Source organism: Seriola aureovittata, chromosome 15 (assembly GCF_021018895.1).
Source record: "Seriola aureovittata isolate HTS-2021-v1 ecotype China chromosome 15, ASM2101889v1, whole genome shotgun sequence".
Taxonomy (NCBI): domain Eukaryota; kingdom Metazoa; phylum Chordata; class Actinopteri; order Carangiformes; family Carangidae; genus Seriola; species Seriola aureovittata.
In genome coordinates, this window is record NC_079378.1 from 15,906,551 (window position 1) to 15,926,403 (window position 19,853).

Below are 19,853 nucleotides of genomic sequence, written 5' to 3' on the forward strand. Positions count from 1 at the left end.
GAAAGGGTTCAGGGGGTTTAAGAGATTAACAAGTTTCACTGGGTCGAGAGTTGCAGGAGGACTGAGCATCTGGACTTGAATTTGTTTGAAGACGAGCAGGCTGCAGAAAGAGCAGCAAGATGTTGGAGGCTATCAAGTAGGGAAGAGTTTTCAGAGAAGGCAAAGACTGCCATGACCTCAGATGCGGTGTGCAAGGTGACTGTTTCATCTATGGTATAGAAATAATTGCTTTAGCTGGTATAAATTCACACCTCCTCACCATTGCACTGTATCTCCTGAGGTTAGAACTCAAAAGTATCTTATTGTACATGGAAACGTTACACGTTGCTGGAGAAAATGCTGTAGAGAGTGAGAACATGGACATGCTCCTTTGGTGTTTTGCCGTCTTCCCTTTCAGTGGGTGTGTTTTAACCCTTTCAACTTGACTCAGATAAGGTGCACCAGCTGGCATGGCAGGAGGGAATCCACTCCCCCTCTCTGCCTCCAGCTGGCACTCAAACGTGCCCACCCATGCCACACTAATGCAAGAAAACCAAAAAAAAAAACAAAAAACACATTGGTACCTGGAGAGCAGATAATACAAGATAAGCAGCCTTACCTGTGCTTGGTGCTCACATATTTATTGGAGATGGAGAGGTCATTAGCAACTGATAAAGAATAAGCAGTCAATGTATAGTTTGGTTCCAGAGGTAATTGTAGTGGGATTTGCTCATCTTTTTGATAATATGAAACCAAACCTGTCTGATTTCTGAATAGTCCTCGTGGGAAACTCAGAGATGCTTGAGAATGCGCCAGACGTATCAACCAACAGGGAACCGTCAGTATCTCTGGCTTGTCATCTTGAAAACAGATGTGTTTTACGGCTCGTTACTCACAGTGTATTCAGTCCATTCATGTATTCATAGATTACAGCCACCAACATAAGGTAAAATTATGAGGTTTATTTGGAATGTCAAAAGTGTAAGACATGTTTGAGGTTTTGGGCATCCCTGTGGCCTTGGCACTTGATTTTATAATTGCAATATCATTCTGTTTCCTGGAGACCTCTACTATCAACCATCAAGTAAAGACAGCATACATTGAAAAGGTATTCAAGCTATTCAGTTGGACTAAGCCATGGGCAACCACAAACTTCTGCATCTATCCCGTGTCTTTATTTTACACCTGAGAGAGCAGCAACTCATAATTACAATATCTGAGATCTTGTATACAAGTGCAGGAGAAGAACTTTAATGCATGAAATACATCAAAATACTTCACATTTTAAGATGGACTATCAAATGTGCTTGGAGAAAGGGCAGCTCATTCTGTCAGGAGGCATAGGAAAGCTGGTGGTATAATGCATTGGCTCTGTCAGGCAGGAAATACCCATCAGAATAAAGTACCAGTTAGAGAAATTTGCTTTGAATAAAATCAGGCCTTGTCTCAGAACAGACAAGCCGCCATATAAACTAGCTTAAAAATAATGTTTCTAATTTTATCAATAGCTTTTGTCCAGTTGAGCTGACATTTTTTTTTTTTAAAGCAGATTAATATTACTGGTATTCCTTTTTGATAGAAATTCCCCACCTGACAGAATAAATTGCTTCACTTTAAAGCACTTTTATTCCACTGCTAGCTCAAACTGTCAGAACACGGCGCACAGCAGTTTTGTCAGCTGTGACTGCTCCATAGTGTTATTTTCTGTCTTTTAATTTAATATTGTTTACTGCTGCTGCTGACATGTCATCATCAAAACAAAAAAAAAAAAAAAAAAAAGATGTGTGCACACAGCTTCTGAAATTACCTTGGAAACCACTTACGGAAACTATTATTTTGAGACATTGGTACAAGAATCTTTTGAAAATGAGAATAATAATGTGGCAGGTTGAAGAAAAATAGGGTTTGTCTGACATGAGAGAGCAGCGCTGGGGCGGGTTCACTAGAGCTAAATATTAAATGACAGAGTGAGTTCTCAGGCCTCCACAGCAGGGGAGTTTGGGAAAGGATGATGCCTGGTAAAATGAGAGTCATGGTGGATTGCAGTCTGCAGGGAATAAATGGGTCTTGAGTGTGGGCTGCGCTGCCTTCTTCTGCTTTGTTTTGAATATGAGGAACGTTATCGCACACCCTGTGAGCAGAGGCTTTACTTAATAGTAAGTAAGTCAACTAGGGAGATATTGTGTGGTAGGACCAATGAATCCTTTCAATCTGAGAGCAATTAGTGCGAGCACTAAGAGAAAATAAAGCAGGTTCTTATCACCGCGTTTTTCACTCTCATTAGTGTTGCTGCTGATTAGCATTGGACAAGATCAATGTAGAATTTTAACAGCCAAACAAAAGGTGCATTGCAGTCATCTAATTTAGATTAAATGAGGATCGGATCAGAAAACACTGTGTAATTTTAAAGCGGATTACATCTCAACTCAAACTGCTCGACCTGAGATATGTGGTGGATTTAGTCCTGTGGAGTGTAGGACCTTAGTTTTCTTTCATCTTTATATCCACAATAGAAAATTCAAGTTTTCTAATATGACCCAGTTTCATTGCGGCGTAATTTTTGTGTGATTTGCAAGGAAATAGAACAGTAAATAATATGAGTGTAATAAAAAAAATAAAAAAGTCACCAGTACGCTTAAGCTACAATAACATACAGTTTATCTAGAGCTCTCCAGTCAATCCAGGAAAATAGAGTGACGAAAGCGAAAACAAGATCAGACACAGACATCTGGGTGGCGGCTAATAATAGATCACTGGTTACTTATTAGAGACATTTATGCTCTGTGCTGTGTGCAAAATAGGACTGAATAACTACATGATTGCTTGAATAAATTGAAGTGTCTGTAATATATTATATGTGAGCTGATAGTTTGTCAGATCTCTGAGGGGTCAGTGTGAATGGACATTTAACGTGGAAGAGCTGCTATTGCATCCATTTAGGTTTGCCTTTGATATTGTGTAATCATGCTCTAGTTGGCATATTATGAACGGGTATAAGCCTTTTATACCAACATGATTAAAAGATGTTCATGTTCAACATTTTCATGGCTTTCCCCCAAGGCGTGTGTATCAGCTAAAAATAGAAGTTGAAAGAAAAAGTTTGACTTTGAATTTTTTATTTGGTAATGAAACACATGATTTTACTGCTGTGAGGCAATTAACAAGCGATGAAAGAGATGATTCTGCACTTCCCGAAAGGTGACAGGAACTGAATCAATATTGAGTTACTGAGTTTATATTCATTGTCGGTCTGTATATAGATGTTTATTAAAAACTGTTGCAAAAACATTGTCACAAAACAGTTTCTAAAATTCAGCTTTCCTCATGAACTTTAAACCGACAACTTGTGTAAGGCAAGAAAACTTATACACCCCTGTCTCACCTGCCGCCTCTTATAAGAAAACTCATGAGGTAGTTGTGACTTGTCCCTCTCATGAACAAAACGTTGGCAGCTGTATGCAAAGCAGAGTTAGTGAGTTTTTTGCAGGAGGGGAACCAAACCGAAGAGGTGGAGCCTCGTCAGACAAAAGCTTCTAAAGCAGAAATTTTTATAGCACAGAAACTACAGTCACAGTGATCAGTTGTATGACGCCACAGTGGCCAGGATTCAGATGTTTTGGAAATTCCAGGTTCAATGTACCGTACGTTTTGGATGTTGACTTTATGACTTTATGCTATCACAATGTCAAAGCTCTGTTAGACACTCATCTACGGATTAAGTATCAAACAGTGTAATTTTTCACAGACAAAGTAATGCTGACATATTCTTTGTTGTCTTCATCAGTGCAAAAACTGAATTGTAAAAATAACATGTTGGAGATTAAACAAACAAGATATAATGTGTTGATTAGTGAACTTCAGAGCTGCATCTGGTATCAATCTTTTCACCTGAACAAGAAAGTGAAAAAGCATATGTATGGTTATTGTTTAGTTTTTTTCAGACATTAAGTCCAGGTCTGTGGCTGAACACAAACTCTGGTGTAGTAGATGAGTGAGTTCAAAAGCCTGTAAAAAATAATTCATCTTTACAAGAATGCTTCAAAATATCTGTATAATAACACAATAACCATCAGATGTAAATGCGAAGTCAGATGATATCACAGCATTGGATCCCTTTTCCTTTATATTTAATTTTAATATCTCTATAAACTAAAACAAACAAACAAAAGAAATAAAAGGAGATGAGGTCATTTCTATGAGGATGCTGTGGCATGTTTGACCACATGAGGTTTTGATCTTGTGACGATTAATTCTCCTCATGCCCCTTTCAGAGTCCTTTTTAACAGAATTGAACACCGACCTCCTCCTCCTCCTCCTCCTCCTCCTCCTCCTCCTCCTCCTCCTCCCTCTCTCTCCATTTGAAATTAAAGGGGGATGGCACTCCGTGGCATCTACACTGTGGCTGTGTGTGTGTTTTAGTCTGACCTTGACAGACCAACCATGTGAGAGAGGAGTGTTTATAGCATGTTGAAATGTGTGTGTCGGTGGCCTCCAGTGCTTTAATGTCTGGGTGAAGTGTCTGTGTTTTGTTTTATTGTGGGGTTCTTTTGTTTTCTTTGCGTTGGTGTGTGCTTGTGTTATATGATGTTTTTCAGGTGAACTGCTCTTGTCTTTCTGTCTCAGTGTTTCTAAAAACTCTGCGGTGGTCAGTACACACCAAGATAAAGGAGATAACAATGGTAAACTGTGGCCATGGAGTTTCCCCCCTACCTCCTTATCCTTTGAATGTCCTCTAGCTGTCCATCCCATCCAAGTAATCAGCATCCTTCAAAGAAGCACAGCCAAAGCTAAAGCCAAGTCAAACAGAGAGCGTGTCCTAATCAGGGGCATGAAGAGCCAGGCTTATGGAGCCCTCCCCCCACCGCGGGGGCCATTACTGGGCCGCCATGGGCTCAAGATTAGAGTCTCTTCCTGTGTTAGCCATTCAAATTCAGCATTAATGTTTGAAAGAGCAGAGAAAATGCCTGCTCTTCTTGGATAGATTAATATTTTATGGAGGAGAAATGTGAAAACATCCCCAGTAATATGTGAGTTGAGCTGGTGTGTCTGTGGTGGGTCTGTGTGTGTTTTTGAGACACTTGAACATCCTCATATCGCTGTCAAAATGTCACATCCTACCACAACAAGCCAAGTAGAATGAGGTTTGGGGTTTTAATTTCTGACAAATTAGCATCTCGTGTGTCAGCGTTACAGCTGCAGTTTTCCTGGTTTACATTTACAGCCTCTTTTTTCTTTTTTTTTTTCTAGTGTGCTGGAATAGTGGAGCCTCATAACACTATCTCAGTATCAGTCAAAAGACAGACGTAGAGTTGATTTATGATGTTGAAAGACTGGCCTATGTGTGTTTTCAGAAATAGGAGCTGCTTGTTTCAGGGACAGTGCTCTCACTGACTGCCTGCCTGTCTGTCAGTGTGCACAGTAAATAGGTCAGTGTTTTATGTGAGTGAAGAATCAGTGATGTCTGGGCCTCCATGAATCTGCCATCTTTAGCCGTCTGACCGCCCGGCATCCAGCATGTCAGGTGATTAGCCAAATAGCCACAGAGTGGCGAGGACCAGAGTGAGAGATTTGTTAAATATAAAACCACTCAGTTCCTTGTGGTTTTATATTTTTCAGCTAGTGCCGCGGATTCTCGCTGTTGCCTGATATAGAAATGACCAGAGACGCTGAAGAGTTTTTTTCGTTCAGCCACACTGCTCTCCAATGGCTGAAACTATCATATTTATGAGCATGCGCTTTACCTGCACTGCTTTATGTAAGTGTATGCTGTCCCAAGGAGGACGTGAGAATCGATGAAGTGAAGGAGTACAGTGTGAAACACCCAAGAAAGCTCGAGAAAATATCCATTTCATTTTCAAAGGATTCAAAACCTCCTGACACCTCGTCATTATTTGATGTTGCAGCCATTGATTTCTCTCCCACTGTATCTGCTGACCAGATAGTGACCTGATTGATTAGATCCCAGCTACTGTTGTCAGGTCTTGCTTGTGCCATGTGCACATGTTGGTGAAGCCACTTCTCTGCATGACTACTAAAAAGCTGAAAGCTGCATGACAAACTGTAGCTGGCAACAATGTGTTCCCAAGATTATGTTAATGGCTTAACAGAGGCATCAGTCACAGCTGCATTAGTCTGTAGACAATGGACTCCAGACAAGGTGGATATATGTAGGGGATTATGCACAGCATTTGAATGCTTTTTTAATGCTGTTGAAAAGCTGGAGGTGTTACAGTGATTGTCTTTCTCTCAGTGAATAATCTGATATGATTTCTGGGGATATGAATGTATTTTTTTTTATTATTTTTGTAGTTTTGAAGCTAAGATGAGCTGTGAGCTACCTTGTATCAGCTAATAAAGACTCAGTTGGTTTCATTGCTATTTTCGTGAACATGTAGCCTCAGTCCACACCTTGCATTTTAAATCAACCCTTTAAAAAGCATTTTAAAGCCATTCCTTTCCAGCATGGGGAAAATTGAAAGCTCAACTCTCGCTCTAAAGGTCAAGATTTCCTGACTTAGCCTCTTGTGGTGCTCTATTATATCCTATACTATATCCTTTAACTAAATTTGGGTTCATTTTGAGTTCCCACTATGTCTTCTATACACTTATTGTTATGTTGGTATGATAGCCATGTTGTCAGCAGCTCCCTGTTGCTTCAGCTTGTCAACATTGTGACATTCTTCTGCAAACAGCGCAGTTCCACCAGGTTTTGTTGTCGCTGACACGCCTAACCTCCAACCTAAGAGAACCTGTTTGCTGCAGTTGTCTGGTCTCTCACCTGGAACTCACCCAGCACGGTAGAAACTGCCAGGAGGCTCACCCCCACCACCAGTATATATCCCATGAGAGCCTGGAAATACACCCGGAAACAATCTTAAAAATGTATCAGTACATTAAGACCATGAAGTCTTTGTCTGTAGCTGTCTGGTTTCACAAACATAGTGCGTGCCCTCCAGCCAAGATGGATCAACAAGTAACTTTTATTAGTATAGTTTACCAATCTGACAGGAGTGAGTCACCTTTTACATAAATCTGTCTTGGGGAGGATTAAATCAGCAGTTTCTCATGAGTGCAACTGATGTAATCTTTGTATCTTTATTTATATCATGTGCCACTCTGTGGCTTGTTCAGTGTGTAACTTGTGTCCACCATTTGCTGCATCTTGACTTAGATAAGACATGAAAATCCATCTACAGCAAGCTCTGGTACTGAAGGCCAGCACTGTATGGGCTGCTATCAAACAAATACTTTCCCGCAGTGATTATAGAAAAGTGCATCTGGCTGAAAAGACCTCAGTGCATTTTGCAAGAGTTAAATGCTGTTGCTAAGTGAAACAAAGATCTTCTTATTCTCATCATACGAGAGCAGAGAAGAACAACAACACTGCACAACTAATAGTGTTTTCATCTTAGACCGATGTTTGACTTTCACATGATAAAGATTATCAAATATTCTGTAGTCTGGTTTATATTAATATAACGTTAAAAATAGTCTCATTACTCATTAATTCATATTGGTAATATTATCAAAGGGAAGAAAGATGAGACAGTGTTCGGCTGTTTTGGAGATGGGGTCGAAATATGATGACTTAATCAAATTGAATGTGTACATATATGTGTAGTTATCATAAGGAAAACACAGAATGTGAAAGTGAAATTACTATGATAGTACGATAGTGATCAAAATATCCCTGAGTTAATAAATCAGTTTTTGTTGGACATCAAGATCTACAGTCATTAAGTTGTAAAGACAACTATTGGTTCTGCTCATACAGGTTCATGAGGAAATTACACAGTACCGCCAAACATGTTGCACAAAAGGACAAGCATCTTCCTCAAGATTTGAGGCAGCGGAAGGGAAAGCACAGAGCTCTTGTGTAATAATGCTGTTACTGTGGACATATCTGATTAAATCATGGCTTCTTATCATGTTACATCTTCCTTCCTAATCTAATTCCTTCATTCAAAACCAGTTCTTTTGGGAAGTTCACAAAGAGTAGGGCGTAACCAACCAGATTTTGCGTTGTGCTGGCGATGGTTATGTAAAATCGTAAAGGCCACTGGGAAGGCACATGTGTAATTTGTCAGAGGCAGTGTGCACTGTGTAAGAGCCGAGTAAGGCTCTTTGTTTGCTAATGTAGGTCTACACTAAGGGGGCGGCCTGGATGGCCCGCTTTCTGGGACGGTCGTGCTGCACATCACATGATGGGCTTGGCCTCGGGGTGAGGCAGTGAAGGAGTCTAAAATGTTAGTCGGATGGGGAGATAGAAGATGAGAGGATGAGTGATGGGAACGTTTAGTCTTGCCAGTTTCTTTTAGAATCAGCTCCTGGTTATTGTTTTAGCAGCTGAACAGATCCACTGGACATCAGACGCCACCTCCACCGTTTCAAATAGCCTCCGTTCAAATAGCAAGAGGAAACACGATTCTTGTAGAGAGTCCTTTTTAAACTAAATTTCAGTAGTTAAATCTGAATAATAGAGTCTAAATCTGAATAATATCTAAATCTGCAATGCAAAATAACAGATGTGTTAGCAGAGATCTATAAATATACACAATTTCATGAGACTTTTTCAGACCTGCAGTCAGTGTCGCTCTAACAGGATTCCTCATGTGAAAATGGGCCAAAGCTCTGAAAATACAGAACTTTGAGACTGTAATGAGGAGTCTTCTGTAAGAGTTTTATCCGTCTGAATGCAGCGATCAAGTTTTGATTTGTCTCTGGCACATTGATCCTTCTCCAGTTCTGCTGCTCCAGAAACCAGCCACAGAGAAAAGACATTCACCTCATTCTCTGCCCACATTTATCAGAAGTTAATGCAACAATTTTAGTAGATTTTCAAGGAAAAAACAATCAAAAACAATCAAAAAACAAAAAGCTGTTTTTCTCTGTATTATATCACTGTGGATTTAATATCTCTGAGTTTTGGACTGTTGGTCAGGGAAAACAAGCAATTTCAAAACATTACATTGGGCATTGGGAAATTCTGATGGCCAATTTCACACTATTTTCCAACCTTTTATATCTAATCTCAGAGTTATAGAATATGCATTTTACTTGCAGCTGTCCTTGATGTTGACAAAAACATTTTAAAAACTAGAATTGTACTCAGCGGAGCGCATACCCTCGCCGAGGCCAAACATTTTTTCTCCACCAGATCCGGATTAGTATCTGGGTGTGCACCAAATCACACAAAGTCATTGATCTCAACATCATAAATATGTCAGTGACCTTTAATTGGATCAGCACCAAAATATAATGGCCCGTGCCCCAACCCTCCAACAAGTTTGGTGCAAATTGGTTCAGTACTTTTTGTGTAATCCTTCTTAGAAACAAACAAACAGACAGACGCAGGTGACCACTTATCCTCCTTGGCACAGCTCAAAATCAAGCAGAAAAAAAAAAAGCACAAACAAACATGTATTTCTCAGTTAGGTCCCTTGATATCATTGTATTTTGTACACTTAAGTACCTGTCAGACTTCAAGGTTGTATGTGTGTTTGGTTCATCCAGAGGGATTTTTTAACCTTGCTCATGTGTCACTGTTCCTGCTGATCCAAAATCAGACTCTTTAACACTGGACTTCTCCATCTCTCTCGTTCTCTCCCACAGGACATTGTGAGTGCCACTAAAGATGTCTGATAGTGTCGATATTGAAGAGAAACCACCAGCCCCCCCCTTGAGAATGAACAGTAGTTCCCGAGACTCTTCATCAGTGAATCACGCCTCTAAACCACTTCCAATGGCTCCTGAAGAGAAAAACAAGAAGGTCCGCCTGCGCTCCATCTTCCCCGGGGGAGACAAGAGTGAGTGTCCGTCTCCATCTCACTTTTTACGCTCGGATTTACTCACGTGTAATTTAGGAGTTTACTTTCTGTATGAATATTCAGCCTGTAATCAGGTTTTATTTGTGTCTTGTAGCAAACAAGAAGAAGGAGAAGGAACGTCCTGAGATATCCCTACCCTCAGACTTTGAACATACCATTCATGTTGGCTTTGATGCTGTAACAGGAGAATTCACGGTGAGTTTCCCTTTCACCTGACAATCAGGCGTATAAACAGGGACTAATGTGCTTCTAAAATTCTCCTCCAAAGGCAGAAGCCCAGGCACACACTAAAATTCCGCAATTCCCTGAGGTGATGGAGTCAAATAATAATATATTTCCCCGCACATAAGGTTGGTAATACATGTGAATTGAATGACAATCACTCTCTCCTATCAAGTGAAACCTGCGCTGGAAGCCTTCAGCATTTCTTGGTAAATTACATTTTAGCTGCAGTTTCACTTTTCAGCAGATGTTTTATTCTTGCCAAAGCCTGGATAACGACACCATGACACAGTATTTCCTTATTCTTTTATTTCCTCCGTTTGATGTTCTTCACATTAAATTGATCTAGTCTTTTTTGTTTCAGCAATTCATAGAGAAGGTCTTAAAGTGTTTAAACTTTATTTTTTTATGCTTTATAGCATCTCAAACCACCACGCACTCTAACCAGATATGCTCTAGTATATTAGGAAGAAATAAAACCTCAATATCTGTTTGACACAAGAGGATCAATGCGATAGCCCTCATGCAAAATTTAAGAAACTTTTAATGTTTAATGTTTTTAATTTGAGGCCCCAGTCAGTGGTGATGGGTCATTGCACTGTAGTACATACAGTTTATCTTTATACAGTATAAAGATACACTGCACTGTAGGGGGGTTGTTGCAGTATAGGTGCATTATATTGTACAAGTGTTCATGATATTGTTTTCCTCACCCTTGAGATCATCTGTAATGAGAAAAGCATTAACATAATAATAAATACGAAATAGGAAAATAATAAGGGAGAACATGAATCTGAAATGGATTCACAACAGCACAGGACTAATCTGTAACACAAAAGTCTAGTTTTCTTTGTTTAGGCAGACGGATGCAATTATTTATTATTTCAGATAGAAATAACATGCGGGCACTTTAAGACTTATCATCATCACCCTTTAAAACCACCTTTACATTGAAGAATATGTAGTCTAACCTATTTGACTTCCAAATGTACAGCACTCAGTCCGTGACATCAGTGACACATAGTTCCTTGTTCATTTGATTAGCTGAGTGCCTGTGACACAGAGTTTAAAACAAGACCTCTCTGTATATCGCTCTTGATTTGCTCCGTGATCCCACTCAAAGTATCATCTTTTTCTGAGCCCCTAATGCCACTGCTTCTGCACAACAGTGGACTTACTTTGTCAGCACACTGAGTTTTGGTTTAGTGGTTAAAAAAAAAAAAAAAAAATATGCACAAGTTTAGAAAGATGATATGAATGAAAGACTGCACCAGTTTCTTGCTGTGGCTGACAGACTGTTAACAACCCCACATTCTTTCCTCAAGACAAAACTTGCATATTGTGGCTTAAATGTTACATTTCACTCAAGAACTAATAATTGATTTCCTTTTTTGATCGCACAGGGTATCCCAGAGCAGTGGGCGCGACTCCTACAGACCTCGAACATCACCAAGCTGGAGCAGAAGAAGAACCCACAGGCCGTGTTGGACGTCTTAAAGTTCTACGACTCCAAAGAGACCGTCAACAACCAGAAATACATGAGCTTCACCTCTGGAGGTGAGCGGCACCAAAATACTGACACCATAAAATAAAAGTTACCAATAAAAAAAAATTTCAGACAAAAACATTTCATTTATTTAAATTTCTAACACCAAAGATACGCTGTCTCTATAATAAAGTCTTCTATCTTGTTACAGACAAGTCGGCACATGGCTACATAGCAGCAAACACTTTGGTGAGTTGTTTTATACCTTAAGTTATTTTTGCTTGTGTTGGTTTATTTTCTTAGGCTAAATAATATATATTAAGTGATTTTTAAGAATATTTTTTTAATGAAAAATATTACCATAAATGATAATCTGACAAAATATCGGGCAGTTAATAGTATCCAACTACTTTTTAATGCTCCATTTTAAAATAATTGTGATGTTGTTAATTAAAAATGTGCATTTTTATTGGAGGTGGCTCGTCTGCCTGTTTTATGTGGAGTTTTATTGCTGCACTGTGTATCTTGTCCTCTCTAGACTGTCTGGTTATTATAGCCAAAAAAAATTACAATTACAAATCAAGCCAGTCTTTGGTTCTTAGCCATGCACCATTACTGCCATATTTCATTGCTTTGGAAAATCTCTCTAAGTAATATATGGAGGAATTTTCTTTTCTATGATTTATATATCTGTAATAATTTAACAGGTAAGTTGCAACATTATGTGGCTTCATTTCATCGTCTTGAACCTCAGAGGAATTATACCACTCCTACACTACACCACAGTAAATCTTCTTCACTTTACTCTCACTAACTCTGTGTGGGAATTCCTGGGATGGACTGTGTTACTCTCAAGCACATTCATTTCACACAGACCTCAGACCCTCTAATGGGAAAAATGTTTGTGTTCCCCTCTGGAGGCTCACTGCTCCGACTATGCAGCACAATGCCCTGAATTTTGCGTAAAATGCCACTCAGTTCTGCAGCTCGTGCACGGAAACGGTGACTGCTGCGTGAGCTGCTGCTGCCCTGCTCATTGTTTATTTTTCCAATCTACTTAACCAGATTTTGAAATACCCATAGACAGGCTTCACTGGAGGCTCAACTGCATCTAGAAGGACTCCCGCTGTGCTGACCTCATTCCTGGCTTTGACCAGAGTAATCTATGCTTTGAATGCCTTGGCCTGTACACGCTCAGCCGGGTGAAGAAGTGGAATCCAAGTCTGTTCAGTGGGATTCGCTGCCCCAGGCAAACTACACTGGGATCACTTCATGCAGGGCTATTGCTTGAAAAGAGCTCTTTGCCAGTGAAGGGCAAGCGGGTGTGGCAGTGAGTCTAAAAGGTTGTGCGAGCTCACTGAGGGTATTTGAGAGCGTCTCGGCCTTGGACTGTCACAGTGGTCCACGGCTGCAGAGATGACTCAGCTACTGGCTACCGCACCGCAGATTCTCTCCTATGGCTGGACCACACTGTCTGAGATGAGCAGAGCTACAGGAGAGGTGCCAATCACTGGTCTATAGAGGCAAACAGTTCCATAAGAAACCTGACGCTCTCTGTCCGAATATTCTGAACACCAGCTTCTGCTAACCTGCAATACAGGTAAATGTTTGAGATCTGGTGTGTTATTTACTGTAAGCAAATCACATTCACTTCTGCAATTATCACCTGCTACAGTCCACGTCTATCCTGCAGCTATCTTGTCTTGTCATTGAGGATTCAGAAAAATAACGGTTTCCCATAATGCATTAGGACGATGGGAAAAAACTGCTGGCCCTATTGTGAAATCTCTGGTTTTCATTTAAGATCTTTGAGCGTTCATTTGAGCCAGTTGTTCATGTTTCAGGTCGACCAAGTGCCTCACCTTGACCTAAGTGCTCAGCGTGCACTTAGAGAAACTGTCACATCCTAATCCAACCAATTAAAAAGTCATAATTGAATTTTAGATTCAGGGATTGAATCGGTAAGGAAATCTAAACTTTACTTCCTGTGCCTGATGTCCTCTCTGACATGCTAAATCTTGCACTCGCACATGCTTTAAGTGATTGTGTTTGTCAGACCACAGCAGTCATATGTCAACCAACAAAGACGGCTCGACCGCATAACTACATTCACGGCATTGACACTTTGTTTGTCAGAGTGTGACGTGCACCTCAGGTTGCACTGCTGAAATTACTGCTTCACAAAAACCTTAGACTCTAGTGTGGTTGGTGCATGGAAGCCACAATGTTGGGAAATGTGTCCCATGTTTGGTTAGGCTCACACAATACATGTGTGCCTTAGTAAACTTAAACGTAAATCTGTCAATTCCTGTAACTTCATTTATGGTCATTTTAAAGTCTTTGAGGTAAAAAGCTTCAAAATGGTTTGATGTTCAGAAGTAAAAAGCAACTGTAAAGACATGTTTAAGCTAACTCAGTAAAAGTTGCCACGCAAGCTGTAATGTTTCTTTGTTCATATTTGTTTTATTGTATAATGGAAAACAGCATGAATCCATCCAGATCAATGAAAACAGCCACTTCATTTTCCATCAGTGTTATAAAGCCAGTCTGTGGCTGTTCCCTTTTCTCAACGGTGAAACCATTTCCCTGTTACGCTGAAGAATCTAAAACAAATACAAACACAACCACAGCAAACACTGGTATCCTGCATTGATAATGAGGCACAACATAGTAATGCAAAGTAACATTGATTGAGTCAAACTTAGTGATGTAAAGTTTTATTTATAGTGATTTATAAGTTTGGGCCAAAAGGTGCTTTTCACAAAGCAACACTGACAAATACAGTAGCAAAGACTAATCCTGTGTATGTGCGTGTGCTTATGTGTGTGCTGTCACAACGCTGGACAATAATTGAGGTGTAATTTGATCATTTTTGTTTTGTAATAACTAATGGATTGCATCTTTAGCATGTGATGAGGAAATTAGAAACCAGGTACAGACATGAGATTGTCACTACTGAAGTGTCCAAATCAAAGGTGACTAAAACAACGTTTGAAGTGTAGAGGGAAACATGTTCTGGCCCTGTGCGAGGACAGTCCTCAGGTGGCATGATTTTGACTCTATCATGTCCTCTCCTCATGCTGTGTGTTAGGAGGACAACTTGTGGACTTAATGTCCATCCCTCAGTAGCGGACCCCTGCCCTCCCCTCCCCCCACCCTCCTCCCCCTGAAGTCCACTTACTCTTAAACATTGTGTGGGTTTGTTTTGAGTAAATCCTCCCATTTTCAACCTTCACATTCAGAACCGACTGCTGTCATCTGGGCCTCCTGTCAGCCTTAGAACCTGCAGCGCATTATTTGACAAGGTAACTCCTCCATATTACTTCTCCACATGATGTATCTCTGCATTGGCTTTGAAGCTAAATTCCACTATTTGATCTCCTAATTTTGATTATGCCAACTGGCTAATGCAAAATGCATACAAATACTTGATTTTAGAGGCATCATCACTCTCTGTATTGAAATTTCTTGGGGGGTATGATTGGATCTATTAGTTTAAACTGTATTTATTATCTTCCACAAGAGCACCTCTTATCTTCTTTTTTTTTTTGAATGGACTGTGTCTGAAATGGCAGGGCAGGGGCGCATGCCACAGAGGGTTGTGATGACTGTCGAAACTGCATGTATGAGCTCATATTCCTTACTATTTGATCCACATTGCCAATAATGTGCCTGTAACTTCATCACCATTGTAGACATTAGCGCATGGCTCTTTTAAAAAAAAAGAAAAGAAAAAAAAAACACATGGCACTGCTTACAGTCAGCCAGACACTCATTTCTGCACTGCAGTCCTGGCTCAGCACTCCTTGCAGCAGGTCAGAGGCCCAGTATGTCTGAATGAAGGACTGGGACTTTCCTTCAGCCAGACCCTTCCCCTTTAATCACTAGAGCTAAGCTGCACTGATTCATTTATGCATGACGACACTGGAAATGGATGAAATGTTTCCATTCCATAAGAGGAAGATGATCCAAGGCTAGCAGAGTTTTGGATGGGGGGAATAAAGGCTGAGCATTAGGCATAATAAATATGCCTCAGGCATATTAATCATGCTTGTTAAAAGGTATCTCCCACATCAAGAGGATGTCTACACTTCATCACCATATTGCACATTACTGCAGTGTTGCAGCATGTTTTCTCCTGTAGCACAGTTAAATATAGAAAAGTTTGTTCTTATGTAAAAAAAATCATTCTCATCACTGGTTCATGGCCACCTGACCCGACCCTTCAACTTAAAAGCCCTCAGATAAACTGCACTAAATGGCACCTCACTCTTTTTGCGCTTGTCTCTTTAGCTCTCACTTGACTCATATTGCTTTCCTCCACTATTAACAGAACTTAACCTGACTCATTCTTGGTTTTTTGCACAAAATGTCAGATGCACTGTTGCAGCGCAGAGTGTCACGACAGATTAACTGTATGTTGTTTATGTTGATCACATGTGCTCCTTTTTCTGGCTACATGTTAATGAATACGATGCATTTTTAATCTACACTAATCTGAATCTGTTATCACTGTGTGATTGACATGATTTAAAAATTAACTCAGCATCACTGGGGCCTGTATGACAGACGAAGTCCTGCTTAACTTCAACTGGCCAGAACTCAAACTCTGTACCTGGGCTGGTTTGGGGGTTTGCAGGCTCTTTACTGTGGTGACAACTCATCACAGAGAAAATAATCATTTTGTTAATAATTTGGGAAAAATTAGAAGATCTGCATCTTCTCTTTTTCACTCCATGCTGCTACGTGGCACATGCATCCACACTTACTCACATCTCTACCCTCCAGGGTGCCAAAACATCATCGTCAGAGCCCCCGATTGCTCCACCTGTGTCAGAGGAGGAGGATGAGGAGGAAGAGGAGGAGGAGGAGGAGGAGGAAGAGGAGGATGATGACGACGAATTGCCCCCGGTCATCGCGCCTCGGCCCGAGCACACCAAATCTGTGAGTATATATGGCACGACTGGTAAAATCGTTCTCCTGCAAGTACATTGGCCCCGTCTGCATTTTTTGTGACTCTTTCCTCCTCTTGCAGATCTACACGCGCTCTGTCATGGACCCACCAAAGCCCCCCACCCCTGTGAAAGAAGTTTTGACTCCACCGGAGTCGCAGGTGCAGCCAGAGAACACATCCAACACAATGTATCGCCACACTGACCGCCAGAGGAAGAAGTCCAAAATGACGGATGAGGAGATTCTGGAGAGACTCAGTATGTGTCTTTAGAGCTCAGTATGTGTTTGTATGTTTATCAGGACAGAGTTATAGGAACTTAGAGTCCAAATGAGATTTTATTCATTAAGGGTTAGTTATATGATTATTTCAGTATGATTTCAAATCTTTCTCCACACAGCCAGCAGCAATGGTTGTACAGAAATCCTAAGTCTCTTGATTTTTTGTTTATCCAATTTAAAGATATTACGTCAAAAAATGATCGCAATCATCCAAATATTGTAGAATGAAAACTCTTCCCCAAGGTTAAAATCCACACGTGTCCAAAAACAACACCGAGGACATGACCTCATTGTCCCTGATGTGTATCTGTGTGTGCTTGTCGATTTGTGGTTGTGTACGCAGCTGTATCAAATAATTCACTGTGGTAATACAGAAGACGGGCTGGATATCCGGTTTCTAGTTGAGGTTTTACACATTTACATTGCACAAATTCTGTGCATTTAGAGGAATGGTTATTATAAACAAAAACAATGGCAAAGAAGTTTTTATCATTAATTGTGGCCTTCATCGCGCCGCTCCTCTCCCTGCAATGCAACTTCAGCCCCAATTAAAGTGGAGCTCCATGTACTTGGAGTAGCTGCACTACGAGGCAGGCCATGTCTGAAATAGAGAGGCAGAAAAGGCTCTGCGGTGTTGTCTTCTGTATATTTGCGTGTTTGTGTGAAGGCTGTCATGACGGTGTGCGCCCACACAAGCTCAAACATTATATATCTGTTTTTCTCTCTGACTCAGGGAGTATTGTGAGCGTGGGGGATCCCAAAAAGAAGTACACGCGCTTCGAGAAAATAGGACAAGGGTAAGTCCGTCCGTGATCATCAACCAGTCATCACAGTAATTGAAATGGAGCAATTTCAGGAGCAGTCAGTCTCACCAGGAGAGATGGAGCTATGGTGACCACTTCAGAGAGGCAGAGGGAGGGTTAGGTTGAATGACTGGGAGAAAAATAAGTAGAGAGGAAATGAGAACTGTATCCTGAAATGGCCATGGGCCAGATTAGCTCAGCCAGCTCTTTCTCTCCCCCTGCTTGTCTTTCTGTTTTTTAAGGTCCTCTCTCCCTGTTCACTACACATCTGCACAGATAAAAAACTGCGTGGTTCTTATCTGTTTTAACGTGCTCACTCTTTCCACATTTGATCAGGAAGCTCTTATCTTAAACAATAGATAACTGTCTATTTACTCTCCACCAGGTTATCTTTAACTTATTAGTACCAGGAACTGTGCTTCATTATTCATAGCCTCTGAAGGTACACAGGTGCAGCTTACAGCAAGACAAACAGAGAAAGTGGAAAGACTAGAGGCTTAGGTGAAGGTTTTCACTATCATGAGTTTCACTTCCAAATAAGGTCAGAATGGCTGCATACCATTCCTTTGACCAACTATTGGAAACCATACACTCCTTGTGCATTCAGTATAAGTGCTCATCACTGCTAAGGTAATCCAATATAAGTTTCCATATTGCACACATACAGTTCGCTAAGCGTCTGGCATCAAGTGTAGACTATTTTACACTATGGCGTCTCTGCTAATTTATTATTTCATGACATCATTAGCACTTCATTTTAGCTAGTGATATTTTAATATCAAAGGAATAAAGGCATTTAGCCACCACGCTAACTCGTCCACTCAGTCTGACTGCCCTATCCCAGCAGAGTTCCTGTTTTCTAATTAAGTTAAATCAAGTTGTAACAACCAGAGTATGTCTGTGGCCTGAATATTAACTAGTAAATCTGATGTATTCAATGTAAAATTGTTCTTGCATTTAAATAAAATTACTCTTTCTCTATATTAATCTGCAGAATATACAAATTTAAGTGGCTCATACTGTCGTTTTGAGCCCAGTTAGCACTGCTCCTGTAGTAGCAGCACGAAATGATGATCACTTTAATTTTGCTGATGTATATGCTGTAAGTCTCTTATTCCTCACGCTTTACAGGCAAAATAGTAATCATATAATAACACCATTTAGTTTTGGTTACACTTCTTTATGATTATCAGTGTCTATGTATAATACATAAATGATGTATCATTGACGTGATTTTGATTTGTGTGTTTTTTACAGAGCATCCGGCACTGTGTACACTGCCATCGATATCGCAACTGGCCAAGAGGTACAACACTCTCACACTGTATATTATTCCTTTTTTTCCTCACTAAACCATCAGGCTTACATTTGTTCTGAGCTGCAAATTCCTCCCGTATGTTTTCTCAGGTGGCCATTAAGCAGATGAACCTGCAGCAGCAGCCCAAGAAAGAGCTGATCATCAATGAGATCTTGGTGATGAGGGAAAACAAGAACTCCAATATAGTGAACTACTTGGACAGGTCAGTTTTAGATTTCTGATCACCACAAAACAACATTTCAAATCATTTTCCTGGAGCCCAAAGTGACGCCCAAACCACAGTCCAAAGATCTTGAGTTTCATGTCATATATATAACAGAGAGAAAAGCAAATCCTCACATTTGAGAAGCTGAGACCAGCAAATGTTTTGCATCTATCAAACCCCAAAGTTATTCTTAATTCATTTTCTGGCCATTTAATTGAAAAATAGTTTTAGTACTTGTAGTTTTACACATTATCTTGCTCCTGCACGCATTTACATGACATTGGAAATACAAGGCTGATACAAAGATTTCATAAAACTCAGAGAAGACATTAGCAGGTTAGTGGCACAGCTGTTGTTGCTTTTCTAGCATATCGACACCCTCTTAAAATAATGGCCTAAGTCATTTTTTCAGGTTTTTCAGGAAACACAAAAAACTCAACAAAAGAGTCACACTTTTGACATAGGCCATTATACAACCGGGGGTAGAATTGCATGTTCCCCTCAACTGAGGATTCAGGCGATTTTACCAGAGGTGGCCAGCATCATGAGGGGGTGATTTAGGCAAAAAAAACATTTTTGTCAAAACATGACTTAGGCCATTATTTTAGGAAGGTGACGATATGTAAAATCATTTTTGCATTTTTTGTTTTCTAAGACGGTTAAAGGTTCTAACACGACTCACACAGCTGCATGAATGTATCTGATGTTAACTTGCTAAAAGCAACTGACTTGTCATCATAAGTTAAATGAGGTCAATGTACGTTGTTACCACAATGACATT

At 40.3% G+C, this 19,853-nt stretch overlaps 1 protein-coding gene across 5 annotated transcripts in view; it reads left to right on the top strand.

Moving 5' to 3' along the window:
- Positions 1 to 19,853, top strand: part of LOC130181952 (serine/threonine-protein kinase PAK 3) — a 42,022-nt gene that overhangs the window by 16,205 nt on the left and 5,964 nt on the right. For 4 of the 5 annotated variants that reach the window (XM_056396433.1, XM_056396431.1, XM_056396430.1 and 1 more), the window contains 10 exons: positions 9,592 to 9,785; positions 9,901 to 10,001; positions 11,432 to 11,585; positions 11,726 to 11,763; positions 14,757 to 14,819; positions 16,303 to 16,458; positions 16,550 to 16,724; positions 17,480 to 17,543; positions 18,807 to 18,855; positions 18,957 to 19,069. In XM_056396433.1, the coding sequence (XP_056252408.1) occupies positions 9,614 to 9,785; positions 9,901 to 10,001; positions 11,432 to 11,585; positions 11,726 to 11,763; positions 14,757 to 14,819; positions 16,303 to 16,458; positions 16,550 to 16,724; positions 17,480 to 17,543; positions 18,807 to 18,855; positions 18,957 to 19,069 (1,085 nt within the window). In that variant the 5' untranslated portion in view covers positions 9,592 to 9,613. The remainder of the gene's footprint in view (positions 1 to 9,591; positions 9,786 to 9,900; positions 10,002 to 11,431; positions 11,586 to 11,725; positions 11,764 to 14,756; positions 14,820 to 16,302; positions 16,459 to 16,549; positions 16,725 to 17,479; positions 17,544 to 18,806; positions 18,856 to 18,956; positions 19,070 to 19,853) is intronic. The other variant, XM_056396435.1, reaches the window with a different exon arrangement.